Here is a 24305-nt window from a genome sequence, read left to right as displayed (position 1 = left end):
GAGTAAAACAGTGATTGAGAGATTCATGGGATTGATTGAGAGATCAGTCAAGTGATTTGCGGATTTGGAGGTGCTCTCCTTTGGGGCACATGCATTGTATCGGTTGCCCTTATAAGGTCCTCTCCACTCTTGGATAAACCACTATCTTCACTTCATTGCTGATCTATTCCATTCCTTCCTTGCTATTCCATCACCTTACCCACTCATTAGTTCTCACCACTAAGCTACATGAAGATTATGAGCATTTATGCTCTCATGATTAAGAGGGAAGAGGCCCCCTCCCCTTGCCTTTCCATCCCTTCACTCCTTCCTTTTTCACCAATAATGCTTTTTAAAACTCTTTTCAAATCGTGGGATCTATTGGGTCTATGCTTTTCAAATAAACAATTATCAATACTATAGATGGGAAGTTGGAGGCATTATATAAAGGGGCTATGTTGTGCAGCATCATCTCTCTCCATAGTTTTGCTTTGCCTCTTTTGTTCACGAATTTATTGCTTATAAATTTGTGGGCATGGCTACTCCATGATCTTAAAACATGCCTTCATCAATCTTTTTTCCATCTCTTGCAAAATCATCCAATGCTTGGCCTTAATCTAGGCACTTAGTTTTTCTTTAATCTCAATGTATGCTCCTAGCATGCTCTCTCTCTCTCTCTCTCTCTCTCTCTCTCTCTCTCTCTCTCTCTCGCTATCTTGTTGGATTGTTGAAGGAGAATATAATGGTTCAATGGGTATCCAAACTAGTTAAATTTGAAGAAACTTGTTGTATCCAAACTAATTCAAGTGATCAAAATTGGCTAGGTACTCATTTATTGTACGACAATAACGAAGGGGAGAAAAAGTGGAGAAACCCAATTGTATTTTATAATTGTGGTGCACTTAAGAGAGTGAGAACTTACCCAACAAAGGGGTGCACATGCCCATTCCCAAAGACATCAACAACATCTCTACATTCCGTTAACTTTTGCATCATATAAGTCTGGTGCAATTAAGAGAGTGAAATTTGTACCCAACAAAGGAGTGGCATGCTCGTGCCCAAAGACATCAACACACATAGAGGACCCTTCATTTCTTTAACTTTTTTCCATTCCTTGACATCTATTTTCTCTTAAAAAGTTTCATAGTGTTGGAGTATGGGGTCTTGGGAGCCTTTTTGTGTGGTCCTAAACCCCTGTGTAGAGCCTAGCAAAAGTATGTGATTAGTAGGAGTTAGGAGGCTTGAAGGCCCTTAGCGATACATGGGCAAAGAACCTTGGGGATTAATCCCAAAGTAGTTAGGACAGTGGTGGACCTTGGATATATAGAACCCCTCCCCTTCATCTGATAGATTTTATGTTGGGATGTATAGAACCCTTGCCCTTCATCCGGTAGACCTTCTGTTGGGATTAATCCTAGAAGTAGTTGTGGACAGTGGTGGACCTTGGATATAGAGCCCCTCCCCTTCATCTATATGATAGACCCTTTGTTGGGATGTGGGGAAGGAGTAGGGAATCGGCTTTGGGAACTGGGGCGGCAATCGGTTGGAGGCCGAGAGCCGGTTGCCCTTATTTTTGATCGAAAATCAGCAACAACTGGAGCCAATTTTTGGCCATTGGCGCGGCGGGGGGGGTGGGGCCCGGGAGTCATGTGGAGGGACATGGCTAGAGGGTTTAGATGCGTGGCAATCTGTGCACAATCACGTGGCAGTTCGGTCTTTGTAGGCAGAGTTGATCCAACGGCTGACAAGAGTCGTGAGTCGTGAGATATGTGGTAGGTTGAGAAGAGGCGGCCCTTGTGTCAGTGGCAATGTTAGTTGTAGGTCAATGGTGTAGGTTGCATTCTCTAATATTAGCCGGTCAGTCGTGCAAAGGAGCCAGTGAGAAAGTGGACCACAGATTACGACGATGAAGGAACTTTTGAGATCCAACGGCATAGATTTTCTTTCTAGTGACCCTCGCCACGTCGATGGTTTTGACTCGCTATAGGGTGGGAATTCGTACACCGCATTTGACACACACCCCATGTATCTGCTACATTTCTCACACATAGGACAGCATAAATTCTTCAATAAATTTCCGTAAGTTGGCTATAGGGTGTACGACTCACACGAGGTTTGCTGCCACGTGGGAACATAAGACTGTGAATGGTACTCTAATGTTGACAGTTGACCACCAGCAACAATTACCAATTGCTTTGAATCATGGCCTTGATTGGAATGCCTGCCTGATGACACCATATCTTACCGAGGAAAAATTTAGTGGATGATTCAAGCTTCGTAGCTCGCATTCCCCATCCGTTTCGTGTTTCCTGTTCACTTCCCAATCAGTTGAGCGGCCTTCCTTGGAGAAAATGCTGCCTCCCCAGCCCGCTGCTTGCCTTGAGGGGAGCATTTGCTTGAACCTTGAACCTGGGGTTTTGAAGACTCACCCCTCTTTCTGTGCTTCCCCGGGCATTGCTGGCAAGTGTTTGGTAGGAAGAAAGAATCCATCTCTCATTAATTGGACGCGTTCTTCAAGTACGAGACCCAGAACGATTAGTATGGCAAGTATCCAGGACGATGAAAATTCTCGCTGGTTATCTAAATTTAGTCCTTTTGAGATTTTAGGCCTCGAGCAAGACTGCAGTGAAGAAGATATCAAGGCCGCCTTCAGGACTAAGGTAGCACCTGCTTTGTTTCATGTTCGTCGCTGCACTTTTAACAAGTTTTGACTGGCGTACACTGCATTGATACCTAATAGAAAGATCATTACAGTAGCCTGTCCAGAGGTCTCAAGATGAGAAATGGCTATTTGAATAGAATTTGATTAGGTGTGAGTTTCTGAGAACTTGTTGAAATGCTATGGTCAATATTGTTTTGATGTTTGAACGTTTTGTGTTCAAGACAAGGGCTAGTCTGTGAAGTGGTTCAGTTTCTCAATCTCCTGCAACTTAGCCTGTTCTTAATGGATTTCAAACGTAATATCCATACGTGCATTTTCTGATAATGAATAACTAGCACAATCAGAGTTTTCCTAGTCATTACTTCCAAGTGCCTCTCCTAAATAGGTGATGTGCATTTACATGAAATTAATGTGGACCTTGTCACGAACTATCTATAATGCCCAAGTGACAAGAAAACTAAAAAAATTTGAGCCGTGGCCAGCCCCGTCCTTGCTCCCAAGTGCATTTTGTGATCATGATGTCAGTTCATATGGCACAGCGTCCAATCAGCTTTTCCAAAATACTCTACCATAAGAACATAACGGTAGCTTTGCTTACTAAGCTCTTTTTCTTATTCTTTTTTTCTCATTTACACATTAAAAATAAATAAAATTCCTTTGTTCTTTTGCTTGTTCTATAAAAAATGTTAATTTGTAAGATTGGATAGATTCTGGTCTTATGAAGTTATATTTTCCAAAGTACTCCTACCATACTAGACAAGTGGCTCTGCCTTCTCCCTGCGCTCTTGAATTAACCATGTAGACTGTTAGAAATGAATCCCTACAAAGGGTATCCTGCAATGGAAGATTGATAGAATGTGCCCAAGGATTACACGCGGAAGTGTTTCACCACGGAATCAAAACTTCTTTACTTGTGTGTACTTCATAATTAGAAGTGTGTGTGCAAGCCAGTAAACATACAGAGATCTAAGAGAGATATAGCACTAACAAAAGTATATTTCCATCCACAAATGTATAATAAACAAGAGGGCCCGAGTCCATACCAAAAGTTGTACTACTATCACCTTGGCTCTTCTAGATCCCTGAGCCTGCGTGCTCCTCTGAGCATATGTAGACTGAAGGAAGACTAGCTAGAATTGCATGAAATGGAGAAGAAAATGAACTGCATGAAATGACGAGAAAACACGAAGGATAATTGAGAACTCTTTCTTCTATAATCAACTCACAAACACTTGTTACTGCAAGCTTCCAAATCAACAATCTACCACCACTCTCAATAGATATGTGGCCATGCATGTCTCCTCAGGTCTACCGACCTTGTTGGAGCTCACAATTCATGGCGTTCTTCTCTACAATCTCCTAGCCTATATCTATCTCTGAAGTTGACTCTCATCAAGCGGTCTACAGGTCGGTGTGACGCTCCAAGCCTCCGAATAACGATGCGCTTTCGTAGTAATCAGAACACTCATGAAGCTCCAAGAGCCACGACCATGTCTTACATGAACTGCAGTGTTGCCACGTACTATTGCATGCAAGGGCAGCCAATCCATGCAAGCTAACTGCATGGACCAATCCCAGGCCTTCATTTCCATCTCCCAACCAATCCCGTGAAGCTGGTAGAACCTTAGAGTAATGGACTCCTCCCCATGAGGACGAGCTTCACAAGCTTCAAGCCAACATCCCCCCCCTCGGCCAAAATGGGGAAGCAACAGACAAACAATCATCAGCTCACAAAGAGCTTGATCAAAAAAACTTCCATGAAGATATCAATGCTCACAAAGAGCTCATTACCTCACAAAGAGGACTGCGTATGAACTGTCAATGCTCACAAAGAGCTTTCAAATCAAAACATACTATGACTAAATAAAAAAGACAGATTTGTACTGAGACACAGAGAATCAAAACGTCCGCAAGGAACATGCTTCTTCTAGAAGGCCCAACCTTGGTCTTTAAAGACATCTGCCTCAACTAACATACTAGATTCCTCTTCACCACCTTTGTCCACAGCTAATACTTTTTCTTTATCCTTACCTTTCAGTATCTCATCACGCTGTTTGGTATAGCAGAACTTTTCGATATGCCTATCTCTACCACAATAACGACATCTTCTATCTTTTCGAACATCTCAAGTAGATTTTCTCTTATCAGTTACTGCATACACTCTTGGATCATAAAAAGATGCACTACTACGCTTCTCCTCATTGAGCAACATTCCAACCCAGGCGAGAAAATCCATTTCCTCATCCAGACGCAAGATACGTACCACCTCTCCATGCTGATCGACAGGTAGACTCTTGAGCAGTATCGCCTTCTTATCCTCATCTTCGACTTTTGCTCCCAGATCATTTAGTTGTCTTAACAACGCTTGCATCGTGTTTAAAAACACTCCCAAGTGTCTCATCTTCTTGCATGCGTAGATCAAATAATTCTTGCTTGAGATTGGCTCTGGAATGTTTCATGCATACTCCAAACAGTGTCTCTAGCATCTGCCAATTCTCTGATGCTGTGACCTTCATATCAAGATGGTGGAAGAACTTTCGTCCGAGAACTCGTCCCATGTAGCCTATAGCCTTCTCGTTCTTCAATTCCCATGCATTCTTATCTGCTTCCGATGCATTACCCTTGGGTTTCTTCTCTGTATTGCCTTCAACTCCCCACAATCCTTTTTGCATGAACAGTAACCGTGCAACAAGCTGCCAGGATATGAAGTTCTTGCCATTGAAAATCATAAGAACTCCTCCATTTTTGTCCTTCTTTGTTGTATCCATCACCAAAACTTGAAGGGATTTAGAGAAACTCGAAAGCATGCTTCAGCAAGTACATCCAAAGATGTTTTTATCTTCGTAGGTCCTCTACTTCTTGGCTTTCTGAGCTTCTGAGTGACGATGATAAGTGAGTTATCAATATGTGTAGACCTTTTTGTCATAGAAGATAGCCTTGCCTTTAATCTTCACACACACCTCAGCTCCCAAGATCTAGACGCCGCTCTGATACCACTGAAGGAAGACTAGCTAGAATTGCATGAAATGGAGAAGAAAATGAACTGCATGAAATGACGAGAAAACACGAGGGATAACTGAGAACTCTTTCTTTTATAATCAACTCACAAACACTTGTTACTGCAAGCTTCCAAATCAACAATCTACCACCACTCTCAATAGATATGTGGCCATGCACATCTCCTCAGGTCTACCGACCTTGTTGGAGCTCACAATTCATGGCGTCCTTCTCTACAATCTGTAGAATCCCGTAGGATAGAATAGATGCATCTTGCAAGAGGTGTGAGAGCACAATGAAACAAAATGGTAGTTCTCTATTATGGATTGTGAGAGAGAGGACTCTCTCTTATAGAAAGGGGGAGAAGGTAGTACCTTCCCTACATAAGTGGCAATCAGCCCCTACATCAGTGGGAATCAGTCCCTACATCAGTGGGATTGCCTTTGGCTTACATCATCACGTAGGTCACACACTAGACACATCATAGCACTTGATGTGCCTTTACAACACACACAAACACATATGTGACTCCCCTAGATGCACACATGCACCATAGAGCAAGCCCTTGATCATACTTATCCCAACATACCCTCCCTCAAGGGTTTGCCTCTTGCAATGTCAAGGATACATCTAGTCTCATAGTTTCTCATGCCATCTCATGGTGGTCAAGGATAAATCTATGGCTAGGATCTCATGCTAGCAAGGGTTCCCAAGGGTGTGAGGTTCACAGAAATGGGATAGTCAAAACACATATCACATGGTCTACATCATAAAAAGTATTACTCCGAAGGGCGGTGTTTCAAGTGTGGCGATCGAGGCCACAACTTCTACGAATGCCCTCAAGCTGCCAAAAACAGCAGCAACAAAGAAGCAGCCCTCAAAAAGCCAGTTTTGGTAGTTAACAAGGTGGAAGCACCTCCAGAAAAGGGAGCTGTAAACGACACCGATAGTTTGTTGAAAACATGGGGTCAGGTAAAGGATCAATTGCTTTGTTTTTGTTCGATAGTGGAGCTACTCACAACTTTATTTCTCATGAGATGGCACAGAACCTCGGGATAGCCCCCGAGGATAAAGGAGAAGCCTTGGAGGCAACTGCAGCCTTCAAGAACCAAGAAGAGAAGGTGTACCCCATCATCGGCAAGCTTCGGGTACACATCCAGGGGTACTTGGATCATCTACCCTTCATGGTGGCACCACTTCAAGGATTAGATGTAATTCTTGGCATGCCCTGGCATAAGCAAGTCAACCCCCGAATCGATTATGTGAAGAATATTCTAACCCTCCAACATAAGGGTAGAGATGTGAGCATTACAGCGGGAGTTTCAGGAAACACCATTCCTATGGTAAGTCATGCACGATCTCCCAATTTGCTTAAGAAAGGAGTATGTTCTTTTCTAGTGTTTGTACGCGATAAGCAACCAAGTGAAGAAAAGTCAGATCCTCTCACAAAAGAAAGATTAGATTTCCTTCAGGAATTCTCTAGTTGCTTCTCTCAGGAACTTCCTAGTCACCTCCCTCCTGAGAGACCAGAGGATCACAAAATTGACATAGTTCCAGGGTCTTCACCTCCAAATAGACCCCCATATAGAGTTAGTCAATCTCAACAAGATGAAATCTTCAAGCAAGTCCAAGAACTCTTGGACAAGGGATTGATCCAACCCAGTAGTTCTTCTTTTTGCTCTCCTGTCTTACTAGTCCAAAAGAAGGATAAAACCTTCAGGATGTGCATAGACTATAGAGCCTTAAACAAATAGACGGTTAAGAATCGTTTCCCAATTCCTCGTATAGACGATATCTTTGATCGTTTAGGAGGATTTGAAATTTTCAGCCGCATAGATCTTAAGAGTGGCTACCATCAGGTACGAGTTGTACCTGAGGACATTCATAAAACAGCCTTCCGAACCACATTTGGGCTGTATGAACATATGGTAATGCCATTTGGCCTTACTAATGCCCCAGCCACGTTCAATCGATTGATGGAACGGTTGTTCAGGAACTATAGACAGTTCACTGCCGTCTTCTTTGATGACATTCTCATTTTCAGCAAGAATGAGGAAGAGCATAAGGAACATCTAAAGATTGTATTTCAAATCTTAGCTGAAAATGCTCTTCACATCAATGAGAAGAAAAGTGAGTTCTTTCTTCTTGAGATTCACTATCTTGGTCACATTATCTCACGAGAAGGTGTCCGTATGGACCCAGCCAAGATACAGACAATTGTAGAGTGGCCTGACTTGAAGAATGCCCATGAGGTAAGGCCTTTTCTAGGCCTATGCTCATATTACCGAAGGTTTATTTGGCATTTTGCTGAACTTGCAGCCCCTTTACATGATCTCACTAAGAAAAATTTGAAGTTCAGATGGACCCAAAAAGAAAAGGACTCTTTTAATGCTCTAAAGCATGCCCTGACTACAGCTCCTGTACTTATCATTCCTGACTTAAGGAAACCATTCCTAGTAGCAGCTGATGGCAGTGGCGATTGCCTTTGGGATTCTCTTACCCAGGATGGTCATGCTGTGGCCTTTGAAAGCCGACGGCTAAGAGATGCTGAACTTCATTATGATATCTATGAAAAAGAACTCTTAGCTGTAATTCATGCTCTCAAACTTTGGAAACATTATCTTTTAGGGATAGATTTTCTTGTAAAAACTGATCATGAAAGTCTTAAATATTTTCTAACTCAACCTTTGATCAGAGAGAGACATATGAAATGGTCTACCTTTCTGCAATCATTTCATTTTCAGATACAACATACTCTTGGAAAAGAGAATGTAGTGGCTGATGCCCTTTCTCGTAGACCACGGCTTCACCATATTTCAGTTCCCTATCATGATGAGCTAACAGCCCTCAAAGAATTCTATGAGGGAGATGCTGATTTTGCTCAGCCATGGGCACATTTGAAAGATGGAGGCACCCATCATGCCTACCGCATCAGGGATGGCTATTTATCCATGGAGAACAAACTATGTATCACAAAGCAGCTTAGATCTAAAGTGATGGAGGAAAGCCATAACCCACCCTATGCTGGTCATAGGGGTATTGTGGCCACTTTTTCAGCCATGGATAAATTTTTCTACTGGCCTAATATGAAAAAGGACACTGCTGCCTACATTTCAGCTTGTCTCGCATGTCAAAAAGCTAAGTATGAGAGAGGAAAACCCAAGGGTTTACTTCAGCCCCTACCCATTCCTGAGAGACCATGGGAACACATCACCATGGACTTCATTATAGGAATTCCCAGGACCAATCAAAATCATGACATGATTTGGGTGATAGTAGATCGATTCAGCAAGCAAGCCCACTTCATTCCTTGCAGAAAGAATCTCAAGGCACCTGAAGCTGCCCATTTATTTATTAGACACATCTTTAGACACCACGGCATGCCCAAGTCTATAGTATCAGGTAGAGACTCAAAGTTCACTAGTAACTTCTGGCAGGCTTTGTTTGAGAACCTTGGAACTCTTCTAAGTTTCTCCTCAGCTTTTCATCCTCAAACGGATGGCCAAACTGAAGTTACGAATAGTACACTCTTGGATTTGCTGAAATTTTATGTGCTGAAGCAGATTCAGTACGGAACCAAGCCAAGAAGGTACCTGCTGTACTGAAGCAGATTTACTGTACTGAAGATAGTACGGAAATGCCGTACAGTTTGTACGGCACTGTACGGCTAGTACGTCGACAGGTACGTAGACTATACAGGAATGATAACCTGTACGAAAAACAGGTACAAATACTGTACGGGAGTTGTACGGCGACGGTGTACGGTACTTTACGGAACTGTACGGCCTTCACGATGTACGGCGACGATGTACGGTGAACAGGTATGTACGACGGCGACGGTGTACGGCACTTCACGGACGGCGGTCGATGTACGAATCTGAATGTTGCGCTGTACGGTCAGCAGGTATGTACGGCCGACGATGTACGAATCTGAATGTTGCGATATACGAACAGCAGGTGTGTACGGCCGACGATGCGTCAGGATGCCGTACAGTCGTACGGACTGTACGGACAGATTGGAGCGGGCTGAAGCTGGAGGCAAGGCGCTGGTACGAAAAAGAGCAGAGGGCTCAAAGGCCTAGAACCTGCTCTGATACCAAATGAAGGAAAGGGAGAGAGTGAGAGCAAGAGGGAGTGAGAGAGTAGAAAGCTTGGAAGCTATAGTTGCAATAGAATAGAGTGTAAAGAGTACAACACAAAGTGAGTAGGATAAGGTTTTGTCCTAGTGACAAAACCTTAGTAGTCACTAACCATAGTTAGTGAACTAACTGCAGTTAGGGGGAAAAACCTCTAAATGAGGGAAAAGTGCCCCTAACTAACTTATTATATTACATTGGTCACTGCTGAATTATATCTATAATTCCAACACGGGAGGACTGCTACTCCAAAACCTCTACATCAGTTCCTGCAACTACCTCAGCCCATATTGCTGCAACATCTCCATCAGCTGATCTTGCTGTTCCTTCCTCACATGATGAGAAGTGGGCTTTCTGATTGCCTCTATGTCTTGTTTACCACCTTGACCACCGATGATGTAGGTCAAGGGGTTCTAGTGTCTTGGTCTTTCTATTTGTCTACAGTCAGTCTTCTGTCTATCTAGTCTTGTCTGTCTGTCTATAAATCTGACTGTGTCTTAGATCCATCTTGTTCTTACCCTTGTGAACCCATATGCGGATATCACTTGAGGAGGGGTGTCTCACGATCATTTGTCTGCCATGTTTTCTATCTTGTCTCTTGTCTTTCTGTCTTACTCCTAGTGTCCACTTAAGAAGGGTGTTGGAGATAAGTGCACACTAAGTGTACTATTTCCTAGTTTACATTTGTCTAAGTCTAAGTCTAAGTCTAGTCTTTAGTGTGTGCCATGTGGCACTTCTACAATTATCCCATAAGCACTCTTGCTTTATGTCTTGTACTTTGGCCCATATATTCAATGGGTCACATCATTGTAATAAGTCAGTCTAGCTTGTGTCTTGTCTACACTCTTCTCAAGGTATTTCTTATCTTTCAGTCTTGTCATCTCATTTCTAGTTTCTAGTTCTAGTTCTTTCTTCCATATTCCAACACACGCTACCTGGGATTCTAGGTAGGGCTGGATATCACGCCGGCTCAGCAGTTCCTACCGGTCCTAGTTTCCATACGACGGAAGCTAGCCTTCTGGAGCACGGCTCGGCTATCTCTGGCAGGCAGGGCCCTTGTGGTCAATCAGGTCCTTCTAGCCACCGCTTGTTATGTGGCATCTTGCTGGTGTTTCTCGAGATCGTGCGTAGCCTAGTTGAGGAGATTGGTGCAGAACTTTCTGTGGTCTGGCTCAGACGGTTCCGGCACCACCAGAGCCCGGGTCGCGTGGCAGACGGTCATTCTCCCCCAGACAGAGGGCGGTCTTGGCATCATAGATCCAGAACTGCAGAGTCAGGCATTACTTGGCAAGTTAGTCATTCGCGGCTTGACCCCAGGAGGGCAGACGTGGAAGCTCTTGCTTCAGCATGGTCTCAGTGTGGGGGGGTGATTGGCAGCCGTCTATCCGGTGGATTTTCACTTCAGCCCCGCTGACTCAGCCCCGCTCCCCCTTCCTCCGTGGCCTCGTCTCGGTCTGGAGGAAGTTGTGGCACAGCCTCTCTCAGGTTTCCCCCAGCTGCTGAGAGGAGTAGACAGACAGCCCTTGATCTGGAGCAGCCAGGTGACAAATGATACAGGTCGCCAGCTTGGAGAGAGATCCCATATCCCATGGGTGCTCTGGGCGTGTGGGCTTGTGCGCTCGCTTCGGGTTTGGAGGGACATCTATAGCCAGTTGGGCCTAGGCGAGTTGGCAGCAGCAGTAGGTACGGCACGTGGGATCCAGGCCCGGCGAGCGGAGATCGATGCTGCCATTCCTGCAGGTTGGAGGATTCCCATGATCACCAGACAGCTCCTCCCAGGAGATGAGAGGTGGCTAGGGCAGTTCACACCCCGCGGCATTCCTTTGGTGGTTGCAGGCCTTTTCTCGGACTCCTCGATTCATTTCTTCTCCGTCGTCGATGGTAGCCGTCTCCAGAGCAGAGAGGCCGTGATCAACCCCCAGCTTCCCTGGCAGCGCCTTCGCATCATAGGGCTGCAAGGGGAAGCGTGGCATATATACCCCCTGATTGTTCAGGTGCAAGACTGGAGACTCTGGATTTGGGAGGGCCACTCCTTGACAGAGGTGGAGTGGGACCCAGGGGAGTGGCGCTGGCCACCACTGGAGACCTCAGAGAACCCTACTCCCTTCTTCTCATACAGCGCGCGTACCGGTAGGCGTGCTCTTGGGGCTCTCCAGCACAGGCTACCCACCCAAGCACATAGCTGGTATGCCCAAGGGATATCTCTGGTCTTTCCTCGTACATTCTGGAAGACTCTTTGGGCAAGTTGGCGGCCGAGGAAGATCTCTTACTTTCTTTGGATGGTGGTCCACAAGGGGCTACCAGTTGGGAGATGGCTGAGGCAGATGGGGTAGGAGGGGCACTGCTAGATGCGTTTTTAGGAGTCGTCGTCCGTTAAGCACTGCCTTTAAAGCTGTTTGCATGCTCAGACAGTGTGGAAGGGAGTCATGGGGATCTTAGTGAGGGCTGCACCCGAGCTAGGACCGGTCACTTGGGGAGCCGTTTGTTGGTGCAGCACCGAGATGGGACATCACTTGGCTTATGAGTTCTCTCGGCAGGATCCAGTTTTCCTCATCACGCAGGCCACCTAGGCATACATGGAAAGCTTCCCATGGCATCTGACAGAGACAGATGTAGGAGCGATGACTCGGCACCCAGTTTGGGAGATCATAGGGAGTATTGTAGGCTGGCATATCTGGACTTCCAGATGCGCGCAGACCTTAGGAGATCAGGCTTCTTCTGCTACCCAGACCCTAGCAGACATCTGGAGCACGATCATTCACACGCTCAAGGGTCAGTGGGATCAGATTCAGGGGGAGTCCCCGGCAGGGAAGGAGAAGAGACGGCGCTTCCTTCACGACTGGGACCATCAAGAGCTGTTCTTCCAGCACTCTGCTCAGAGTCTTCAGTGGCATTACTCCCCCCCACCGTGGCTGTTTGTCCACACTCAGATGATTATGCCCTGAGAGGCTTGTAATTATTTTGTTACCACGGGCTGTATCCGTTTTGTGATTACAGCCCGCTGGCCTTTAGGCCTTCTTGTACTCTCGTTTTCAAGCAATATAACTAGCACTACTTTTTGCGTTTAAAAAAAAAGTCTTCCGCTCAAAGATCTACCATGCTCTCACTAAGATAGAATTTGCTGGTGTTAGCACTGCTGCTGTAGTTGATGTGGCTGGGGTAGTATGGTGGCTTGAGGCATCATCTCTCTCCCTGCTGGAATCTCCCACGACTCCCTCAACACACTGTGGCTCCGAACCTTCATCTTCCACAATGGGTAATGGGTCCCATCGAGCTTGCTTGTGTCTCCAAAGTTAGGGATCTGATATCTGTTGGCCATGACATTGAACTGAAAAGGGTAGACTTATAGTGCCATACACCTGCCTGAGCTTGAGCCTCCCACTTGGGTACAATCCTTCGGACACATGCCTGAACCTGGGCCTCCCGCCCGGGTACAATTCTTCATACGTCGATGTAGATTCCCCCCAGCAATGAATCAAGGTCGTCTTTGAGAAAGGTCCTTGTCTTCAAACTCCACGTCCCGTGAACTTCTGTTAGGGCTCTGATACCCTGTTAGAAATGAATCCCTATAGAGGGTATCCCGCAGCAGGGGAAGACTGATAGAACGTCCCCTGGAATTACACATGGAAGTGTTTCACTACGGACTCAAAACTTCTTTACTTGTGAGTACTTCACAACCATTTGTGTGTGTGCAAGCCAGTAAAATAGATAGAGGTCTAAGAGAGATATAGCACCAACAAAAGTATATTTTTGTCCTCAAATGAATACAAAGTTATACTACTATCACCTTGGCTCTTCTAGATCCCTGAACCCGTGTGCTTCCCTGAGCTTATGTAGACTCTCTGTCCAGTGATCCTCCATCTTATGGCCTGGGTAGTCAGCCTAGGTGGGCAGCCCTTGCAGACCTAAGTCTGCAGCTCCTCGGCCCAATTCACCTCCTGGTCATAGACCCAATTGATACTGCTCTGCTGCTCCTTCCTGCTCTGCTAAGTGCTGCTTCAGGCGATGATAATGGAGGCCCCAAGGGCCCCCTTATATAAGGCTGATTGCCCCCCTTAAGTAGCCTACTGGGTAGGGGGAATTGGCCGACCCAATCAGCCCCCCACCCGACTTTACTGCTCCTTGGAATTGCCTTGGAATAGCTCCGTACAGTCCGCACCTGCTGATGCAGTCAGCCGTACAGCTGCTGGTATCATCTGCTATCTCATTGCAGCCTGTACATGCTGGATTTCCCACCCGTGGACAGTCACCTAAAAAGCAATTATGCCTTTGTTCTGCCTGCCCAGAGATGCCTTTTCTGCCCGGTACTCCTTTGTCCCTTTTCTTTGTTTGACTACTGCCCACATGGCAGCCACAATGCTGCCCATGTGGCAATCTCTCAAACCCTACATACACCCCCCCGATGCACTCCTCATTGGGGGCTCACAGATGGGGAGGTGACCTATAATTTCCCAACACAAATCCCATACCCTTTTGATCCACCTCTCATTGACATACAGTTGCACTTGTTACCAGAAAAGGAACACTTTTGCATTGTCATGTGATTAGTTTGAGCTGAATTAGTTGGAAGAGAGCAGGAGTAAAACGAATGCAGATACATGAGACAGTATTGGGAAAAGAAGAGAGATTAAACAAAAAGGTAATGGGCAGGGGAAATGCCAGAGGTAAAAGAACTTTGAACTTGGGAAAGTAAAATGACTGGTTTAGCTAGTGATGGCTATTTGTGGATCTCATGTTATGCTGCCTTTAACTTTGATAGCGTATTTGATTATCTATGCTGTCAAGATAGTTTCTATTTTTGGGTTTGTCTAAGGTCTCATTTTGATACAGAATGTGGTTTCAGGTCAAAGAATTTCATCCAGATGTCTACAAAGGTTCTGAGAACGCAGTTGCTATAACACGGAGATTAATACAAGCATATGAGGTTAGAGTAAATGTTTGATTTTGCAGTCATTCTCTTCCTGTTTCTTCTTTGAATATAAAGTTCTTGAAAGAGGGAACATGTTTTCCATTTTTTGATATCTCTTTGGCATAATTCCTGGGTTTCAACTGTTCCTTTTTCATAATCATTCATGATCAATCATGTGCAGGAAGGTTTGATTTCAGTGAAAAAAGGAATAAATATTATTTAAACTACTCTATGTATACGATGAAATGGAGTATGAGTGGAAGAAGAAATAATTCAATTCCCTCATGTGCGGCATGCTTATTGTTCACCTAGTAGTTGAAGTTGTCTTACACATGTGGGTGCAATCCACATTTGCATGCTTATCGTGTGTTGCTTGCCGTGGTATATGGCCTCATGTGTTGCTTGCCGTGGTATATGGCCTAGTGTTAGATCCTTTGTCGTAGTATAAGATACCAACTGTTTCAGTTGACAAATTTATACTCCTTTAAGTAACAACTGATGTCATAGTATAAGATATCAACTGTTTCAGTTGACGAATTTATATTCCTTTAAGTAACAACTGATGTCATAGTATAAGATACCAACTGTTTCAGTCGACAAATTCATACTTCTTTCAGTAAGAAGTTGATGGCTTTTCCATAGCCCTGCTTCCTAGGTAGGAAGACATAGTACAAGTCATGAATAAGGTTGCTAAAAAAGGCAGTACTTATGTGATGTTGATGCTGCAGCTTAAAGCTACTATGAACGTGGATGAAAAAGGAAAAAAACACAGCTTTTGACTCACTCTGTTGTCTGCTCAGTGCACTCAATGAACATGCATTTCACTGCCTTGTCATCCAGCTTTTTCAATGAGCATATGAAAGATAGCCAAACACCAGACTTGTTCTTCTTGTGGTCTCCTGAGAGGCATGCCTCTCACTGCATTTGTCAGACTTCCATTTGTGTACTATGGTCACTGCCTCTGCCCAAAACTGGCTAGGCATATTCTCTCCTTTTAGCTTGCATTGCCATTGCAAGGAGGGTTCTAATCTTTATTTTCTGGTGTCCCATATACCAAGGTGTATCTGGGGGTGTGAGCTATTGGCTTCTGAACTCACCAAGCATGTACTCGCCCTTCAAGCACTTTAAAATTTCTCTTTTTTCCCCCAATTTTTTTTCCAGCCACAGTTTTAAATTCTCTGAATTTTTCAAAAACCTGTGGATTTATTTACAAGTGCACCCAAATTTTTACGGGATGTTTGTCAATACAGCCAAGCAGGTCTGTCGTCATTGATTGTTCTGACATTCATAGGCACCACAATGTTGGAGTATACGATCTCAAAAGGCCACACAAAACTGCATGGTCTGCTTTCTGCTGTCAATCACTTTACCATATCTAGCCTTGGCATAAGTTTGAATGCCGTGTAGTTATTATGCCAAGATTTTTCCTGCCATGTCTTGCTGAGCTGTTCATCCACCACTTTATTAGCATGACACTCCACAATGTGGCCTTATTGTTACGCTCAAGTCGAGGTAACATGACCTCAGAAGGGTCAGTCGGCATTTTCCTTTAAAGGATCAATGTTTGTGTTATATTTGTTTGGGCTTCATGTAAATGATAAAAAAGGAATCAAGGTCAAGGTCCTTGGTGAGGGTGACATGGCACTAGACTAGGTGGATCTAAGGCTAAGGGACCTAAATGCATGAATGTGCCAAGGGGCAAATGGTTTTAATGATATCCCAAGAGAGGGGTAAATGATGCATTAAGGAGGGACCCTAGAATGAAGACATGTGGCATACTAGATCCATCTAGGGAATTTTGGGGCTTGGTGGAATTTTGTAAGCAAGAGCCTTCACGTAACGAATTTTTCTAGTGAGCTTACTACTACTGAGGTTGGCTGGGAGGTGAATTCGTGTGCCTGTGCCCGTGATTTGATGAAAAGCTAGGAGTTAGCAGTTTTGGATGTTTCATTTGGTATCAGAGCATTTCGTGATTGGGTTGACTCATCAGCGTGGCGATCTGTGAACGGTGAGGGAACGATTGGCGACGCGTCGGATTGTTGATCTGATTTTTCGCCAAGCCTTAGCGTGACTCCACTAGGAAGCCAATAGAGGAGCGGGGAATCCTGTCTTACGAAATCTGAGGAAAAAAAAAAGACAGAGACTGACGCATACGCTAGTTTACGGGTGGTTACTTTCGAGATTCCGTGACAACGCATGGAGGGACTAGCTGTGTAATATTGTGGTATCGTATCACTTGCATGTGGAAGACGAAAATAGTGTAGCTGAGAACGGTTGCGTCGTTTAGTTCAGGCCATCAGATAGTTCGTCAGCTTGGGTAAGCGTTGACGAGCAGCACACGACGAGAGCCACTTCCGCAATAACCCAGGCTTTCTAGTAACTCTTTTCGAAAGCGAGGTTACTGGAGTTACGACTACCTACAGAGAGCTACTGTGTGGTCACGGGATTTGCTTGCGATATTTGCTGGCGGAGATTTGGTTAACATCCAAGGCTATTATGATTTGGGTTCTCGTAGTAATAACAGTGCAAACGCCTTGCATTAGTTCGAGGTTGGCCTTGTATTACTTGTGCACTCCGATTGAAGGGTGTCATCTGCATATGCGCTGAAGTGCCACGAAGTGCATGGTCGTGAGCTCGTGGGAAAGGGGTAGACAGTACAGCATGTTCGTGGTCCAAGGCAGATCATGAATGCGTGTTGGAACAACCTTACAGGGATAAATTAATTTCTTCGTGCAGCAAAAATATGATCAGGGAGCTTTCTATGCCTTCTAAGTTTCGTTGGAGTATGTACTCGTTTATTTGCCTCTGTATTTGAGTTATTTCAGATTGCAGGAGTTTCCCTAGTCTAGGGAAAAGTGGGTTTTGGTTGCAGTGTGATTTCTGATGTCTGGTTGGCTGTAAAATTGGGGGTTGGACTTTCGACTGGTAAATACAGTTTCAAGCGATGTTTTATTATTTATTCCAAAAAAAAAAAAACACCCATCAACCTAAATGGAAGTAGAAGAAGAAGCTTCTAGGATGGATCTCGTAGAGTCGGGAGTCCGGCCGACCCCGCAGGTGTCGCGCCTAGTAGGTCATACACTATCTGGCAGAATTGCAATGTTAGAGGATGCCTTGCAACAGATTTTAGCGCAACAGTTACAAGCAAATGTAGGGCAATCTGAGCTCAGGAAAATGATGCATAGTATGTCTGCTAGACCATCCCCTGAAGAGAAAGGTAAATCTCAAATGGAACCGGAGTCTAGTGTTCATACGGTCGAGCCTAGGAGGGCTAAGGTGCCTAATATTGCCAATTATAGGCCAGAAAAGTATTTTGGTCGGATGTCTGACCGTAGTTCCGATATCATCGAAACCTGGTTACACAAATGGGAAGAGGCTTTCGCTATTTGTGAAATCAGGAATGATATGAAAAAAATCCGCGAGGCCACCCATATGTTTAATGAGGCAGCGGATAGGTGGTGGATAAAACAGTAGAAAGATGGAGTGGCACCCACTACTTGGGAGGGGTTTAAAAAGGAATTTAGAAAACACTTCTTACCTCCTGACAAAGCATCGCGAGCTTGGGATCAGTATCGAAACCTTCGTCAGAGAAATTTATCAGTGGTGGAATACACTAATAAGTTCAGAGAAAAGTGTAATGAAAGTTTATGAACCTCTACCTCAGTCAATCCAAGTAAAAGATTTTATCTTTGGATTGAATGATCGGATCAAAGATGGAAGTTCGGGCTAAGTATGCAAACACGCTAGATGAAGCAATTGCCATAGCCTTGAACTATGAGGATGCAAAAAGGAACAGATCAAGTGGGTTTGTAGAGGTTGGGACTCAGTATGAGTACCCGAAGAAAACTGGGTTTAAGAAGAAGTGGATTAGCAAAGGGAGTGTCTCACAGCCTAGTGGTCAAGCCAAGCAGGCGAAACCAGTTGAGACTCCTAAATCAAGTACCACCATTGGAATGAAAAGAAAAGCAACACCGACCCGGGCTTGGTCGAAGTCTTCCCCAGAGCAAAGGGAAAAAGCGAGTAGAGAAGGCTTGTGTTTTGGATGCCTTCAGCCTCATTAGTGGAAAGATTGTCCATGAAACAAAGATCGTTGGATGGCTGAGATGGTGATCTCAGAATGCGACGTGGAAATGGAGGGAAGTCCCAGAGCAGAACAGATGCAGATTCAGCTAGCGGGACCTTCTCAAAGGTCAGTACCTGTTTTGTTATGAGTTAGTAACTAGTGCACCTGATAATATCCTGTTAAAGCCCGTAGCAACAGGGTATACAGCCTTTAATGATACGGAGTTAATTAAGATGAAAGGGCAAGTAGCTAATCATGATGTCATTGTGTTGTTTGACTCAGCGTCAACGCACAATGTAATTAACTCCAAGCTTGTAAAGAGGCTGAAACTAATGACTAGCCCATCTGACTATGCATATATAGTCAGTATGGCAGATGGAAGTTCAACTGAAGTATGGGACCAGAGGGCTATCCAGTTGGAGCTTCGAATTCAGGACTATGCTGAGAAGCTTGATTTTGAAATGACAAAGCTTGCTCATGCAAACATAGCCCTGGGTAAGGCTTGGCATTCTAGGAAGAATCCAACCATAGATTGGAAAAAGCATATTTATCAATTCAAGATGAATGATGTGCTGTATGTCTTACGAGGTGAAAAAGATATACCTCAAGGACCGTTGGTTTCCGTAATGGAAATTTGAAAAGCTCAAGAAGAGTTTATGTTTCTTTGTACAGCATTGGTAGAGCCGATTGATGATTCTTCGGCTAGTACTGATGTTGCTTAAAATGGAGAGATGGCCAAGCTGGCTGATCAAATAACAGAGGAGTTCTTTGATTGTTTTAGGGATGAGTTACCTTATGGGTTACCTCCAGAGCGGAATGTTCAGCATAAGATTGAACTAATCCCGGGGGCAGAACCTGTAAATAGACCTCCCTATAGGTTAAGTTTAACCGAAGAGGCGGATGTACGAAGACAACTGGAAGAATGCCTCAAGTTGGGGCAGATTCAACTAAGTTTCTCACCTTTTGCTTCGCTAGTGATATTAAAGAAGAAGAAAGATGATACTTTTCGCCTCTGTATAGATTACAGAGCATTGAATAATATTACTATTAAGCACAGGTATCCGATGGCTCGGATCGATGATTTGCTTGATGCATTACATGGGGCCGTAATTTTCAGTAAGATAGATCTTGAATGTGGCTACCATCAGATCCGTATTAGAGCCGAGGATGTGCATAAAACCGCTTTTAGAAACAGGTTTGGACATTATGAGTTTTTGGTAATGCCCTTTGGACTTACCAATGCTCCAGCTTCATTTGTCATGCTTATGAACGATTTACTACGTCCGTATATCGAAAAGTTTGTAGTACACTTTATTGACGGTATTCTTATATTCAGCAAAAGTATTGCTGAGCATTACGAATACTTAAGAATAGTGTTCAGTACTTTGAGGAAAGCTAGTTTTTATATAAAATAAAAAGAAAACTATACTGTGTATGGTAAGACTTGAATATTTAGGATTCATAATTACTCCTGAGGGGGTAGAAATGGATTCAAAGAAAGTAGTTGCGATACTGACTTGGCCAATCCCTCGTTTGACCGCTTTGCGATCATTCTTGGGATTTGTCCAATTTTATCGAAGGCATATCAAAGGATATTCTGAAATAGTATCGCCATTGATTGATCTGACCTCAGATAAAGTACCTTTTATATGGGGACAGAATCAACAGGAAAGTTTTAAGACCATAAAACAAGCTGTGGTCTCAGGACCGGTGTTAAAAATAGTTGATCCCTAGAAACCGTTTTTCCTTGAAACCGATGCAAGTGGCATTGCGGTAGGAGCAGTTCTCCTCCAAGAGGGAAGGCCAGTAGCTTTTGAAAGCAAGAAGCTTTCTCCCTTTTAACAAAATTGGCTAACTCATGAATTAGAGTTGTATGATGTTGTCCATGCTCTGAAAACATCTAAGGTGGACGAGTTCGTCCAGAGTTGGCCTAAGGCTCATGTATTCAAACCCGGGGAAAAGGATGACCTGGCATCCGAAAAAGGCGAAACTTATGCAAGATATGCCATAAGGGATGGTATGTTGAAAAGAAATGGCAAGGTAGTAGTACCTAATCAGAATGATCTCAGGCAGAGAGTCATTCAACAATGCCATGATAGCCCATGTGTGGGACATCCAGGAGTCGAGAAGACATATGATCTCATGAGACGAGATTTCTTTTGGCCAAAGATGAAAAAGCATATTCATGAATATGTGACGTTTTTCGTGTCAGGTAAGTAAGGCAGAGCGGGTGAAGCCACCCGGACTTTTACAACCCTTGGAGATACCACTGGGTAGGTGGGAGAGCATTTCCATGGACTTTATTGTAGGTCTGCCTACGACAAAAGGTGGATATGATTCTATCCTTGTGGTGGTTGATCGTCTTACCAAGATGGCTCACTTCATTCCAACTAGAGAGTATTAGAGCCCCGCAAGTGGTGGATTTGTTTATTAGACATATATTTCGTTTGCATGGATTACCCAAATCCATAGTGTCAGACAGGGATGCTAAATTCAAATGATGCATTAAGGAGGGACCCTAGAATGAAGACATGTGGCATACTAAATTCATCTAGGAATTTGGGGGCTTGGTGGAATTTTGTAAGCAAGAGCCTTCACGTAACGAATTTTTCTAGCGAGCTTACTACTACTGAGGTTGGCTGGGAGGTGAATTCGTGTGCCAGTGCCCGTGATTTGATGAAAAGCTAGGAGTTAGCAGTTTTGGATGTTTCACTTATAACCTAGAAAGTCCTGCTGCTGCACTGATGCATAAATTGCAGCATCCACTACCTTTCTGTCTCTGAGGTGATTGTTGACCAGGCACATGCCATCGTCAACTGTAATGACAGGAAGCATTTCTTGCTCTGGCCTGGCCCATAAAATGCCTCAGCCATGGGCTAAAACAGGCTTCTAAGACAAACAAGAGTATCACCTCATGAATAGAATCGATTTGTCTATGTTTGAGGAAAGTGTATGGTTTATCTAAGGGAGGGAACAGATGGAGCACAGCTGAGTATGATGGCTCAAAGTGGAATCCGAATTGATTGCATGTTAAGAAAACATTAATAGTAGGTGTACTGCAAATTAAGGATCAGAGGCTTGTGAATCTTAAAAGGAATTCAATTTTTTGGCAGCTATTGATGGAGCAGTTGGGTCAAGGCACTTCCAAGAGGTATTCAATTTGATGTGTCGGAGAAGCAACAGTAAAACGAAAAAAACAGGTTTTCTTGCTTGTTATTTTTTCAAAAGTGTCCGCCTTTGAAGTTATCTCCTTTGATGAGAAGGCTTGAATTTTCAGGAAGAGCTCTGATCCTTTCGAGGATCCTGAATGTGAGGCACAAGACGTATTTGTCTATGAATTGAACTGCATCGGCAGAGGTAATCATTGAAATCACTCAATCCACTGCACTACCCAATCTACCTGCATGGGTGGAATCTACGTGTAACTGTCATTGAATTTGTTTTAGGCTGCCCATATTCATGTGTGGAAAGGGCCCCTGAAGTTTTTAGATTTGCTCCTGAGACAGACCGTGCAAGGGCTGTGACTCAAGGTAAAGGAATTGCTCCTCTTATCTGTTACGATTATAGACAACTTTGTTTCCGTGATCCCTATGTGCACTTGTACAGATTCTTTTCTTTCTCCCTAGGGCTTGACATTTCAAAGGCTTTGTAATTTTTAGCCAGTTTTGTTTCCGTGATGCCTATGTGCACTCATACAGATACTTTTCTTTCTCCCTAGGGCTTGACATTTCAAAGGCTTTGTAATTTTTAGGTCGTCCTGGTGAATATGCAGTAGAGCTCGCTGTTGGCCAATGTCCAAGGAATTGCATCTACTATGTTACCCCTTGCCAGCGAGAAGTTCTGGAGCGAGTGCTTGAAAGGTATTGCTTACTTAGTTAAAAGATTGAAATGAATTTTTTGGGCAGATAAGAAGTAGCTCCACATGTTTTTAAATCATGAATTCAAGGGTTGCTCAAAGCTAATGTTTTCCTTGTGGAATGTATAGGGCCTTGGAGGGTACTGTTTACTCAAATGAAATTGCTCTCTTGGAAGCCTTACTTGCTCGTGCTAATTATGAAAATGGTAGATACACTCCATCAAAGAGGGCTGCAAAGAGATCAACCGAGTGGGTGGACTGGTACTGATTTAACAGTCTCAAGTGGGCAATTATTTGTTGTGTATGCTTATTAGCATTGTAAAGCATCAACTTTGGTAGAGGATGGAATTATGAGTAATAAATTTGTTTACTCTTTATCCTGTAAAGCCCCAACAGAGATGGGATTTATGTCCTAATGTGTATATTTATCTCATGGGCTTGCCCAAGAGAGGGGTCTATGTATACAATCCAATGGGAGGAATACAAATGCAAAAATAGAGGCAGCAGGCTTGAGTCTTGCCTGATTTTTTGTGCTCTCAGATGGTCTCAGGGAGGGATGTATTCCATCAATTTAACCCCCCCTTGCCCCCCCCGCCCCCCCCCCCCCCCCCCCGCCTTTTTCAATTCTTTCTCGCTCTCTCTCTCTCTCTCTCTCCAACCCTTTACCCTGAAACAAACTAACCTTTCTCCCAATCTTTTACCTTAAACAGTAATATATTCCGTTCAAAATGGCAAATAGGCGATTACAGCAGAGGTGGAAGAGTAATGTCCACCCACTAACTCCACAAAACACCAGAAAGAAACATAGGCAAAGAGAAACAATCAATCCCCAGCCTTTTAGAACAGTGAAAAACCACACAACCTCCTTCAGAGAGAACAATGAAGCCTGGATCCAGCCTTGCCTATCCCTGGCAACACAAGAATAACCCACTTTCCTCCAATCTGAACACGTGTACCAAACTGAACATGAGGGAGTAACAGAGGGTGCTCGAACTATCACATCGGTGGAGGGAGAAGAGAGAGCCGAACACTGTCACAGTACAAGAGGCACCCAACACCAGACACAGAGCAAAACGGCACAGCTGCATGTGTGAACTTCTTCCAGAAACCCAAGGTGAAGCCCTTTCCAAAGAGATGACGGAATTGGCATGCGCCCTTCAAGGTTGCAGCAGAGGCCGATAAGAAAAAGGGATAAGAATCCGCTCCATGATGAAGCACGACCCAGGCTAAGGATAGAAGAGGAGAGGCTAAGGATAGAAGAGGAGCTTTTGTGTGAATCTCTCACATTTCTGTTTGCTCTTGTTCTCTTTTTCATCAACTGCTTTCAAACTGTTTCCTTCCTAACCACCTCTCTCTCTCTCTCTCTCCTCTTTTGATCATTTATTTATTTTCCATTGGTTTTTCTCTTAGTTCACCTCTGCTCATTACCTCCTGTATCTTGTCTAACAGAACTATTTTGAAACTCCCTCCCCTAGGCTCTCTTTATGTTATTCTCTCGTTCCTCTCTTCCCTTTCAACTTAAATAGACAGACACACTTTGGAATTGGTGCCTCAAAGCTCCTCCCAGCGACATTTAAAACACACCTTCGCTTTCCACCCATAAAGTAACCTACTTCTGCAAAACAGCTCCGTGTCTGTAGACCCCTAGCTTGTACAATAATTGAGATTACTTTATGCCAATTGACATGATAACACGTTTGAAT

At 44.1% G+C, this 24305-nt stretch overlaps 1 protein-coding gene across 2 annotated transcripts; it reads left to right on the top strand.

Annotated features, from left to right (window-relative positions):
- The first annotated feature begins 2139 nt into the window (after positions 1-2139).
- On the top strand, positions 2140-23105 carry LOC147902698 (Chaperone DnaJ-domain superfamily protein). 2 transcript variants are annotated; one of them, XM_087373529.1, is made up of 8 exons: positions 2140-2439; positions 2587-2639; positions 14618-14698; positions 21860-21897; positions 22024-22103; positions 22193-22276; positions 22498-22606; positions 22732-23105. In XM_087373529.1, exons 1-8 carry the CDS (start codon positions 2331-2333, stop codon positions 22868-22870), a joined length of 693 nt encoding a protein of 230 aa, XP_087229655.1. In that variant the 5' UTR covers positions 2140-2330; the 3' UTR covers positions 22871-23105. The 2 variants fall into 2 exon arrangements, with proteins under 2 accessions (XP_087229655.1, XP_087229654.1); XM_087373528.1 differs by having other exon boundaries at positions 2142-2639.
- Positions 23106-24305: the final 1200 nt, after the last annotated feature.

Source organism: Dipteris shenzhenensis, chromosome 4 (genome assembly GCF_047967505.1).
Source record: "Dipteris shenzhenensis isolate YYH24624 ecotype China chromosome 4, Dip_SZ_1.0, whole genome shotgun sequence".
NCBI lineage: Eukaryota > Viridiplantae > Streptophyta > Polypodiopsida > Gleicheniales > Dipteridaceae > Dipteris > Dipteris shenzhenensis.
This window is presented reverse-complemented; position numbering and strand designations above follow the sequence as displayed.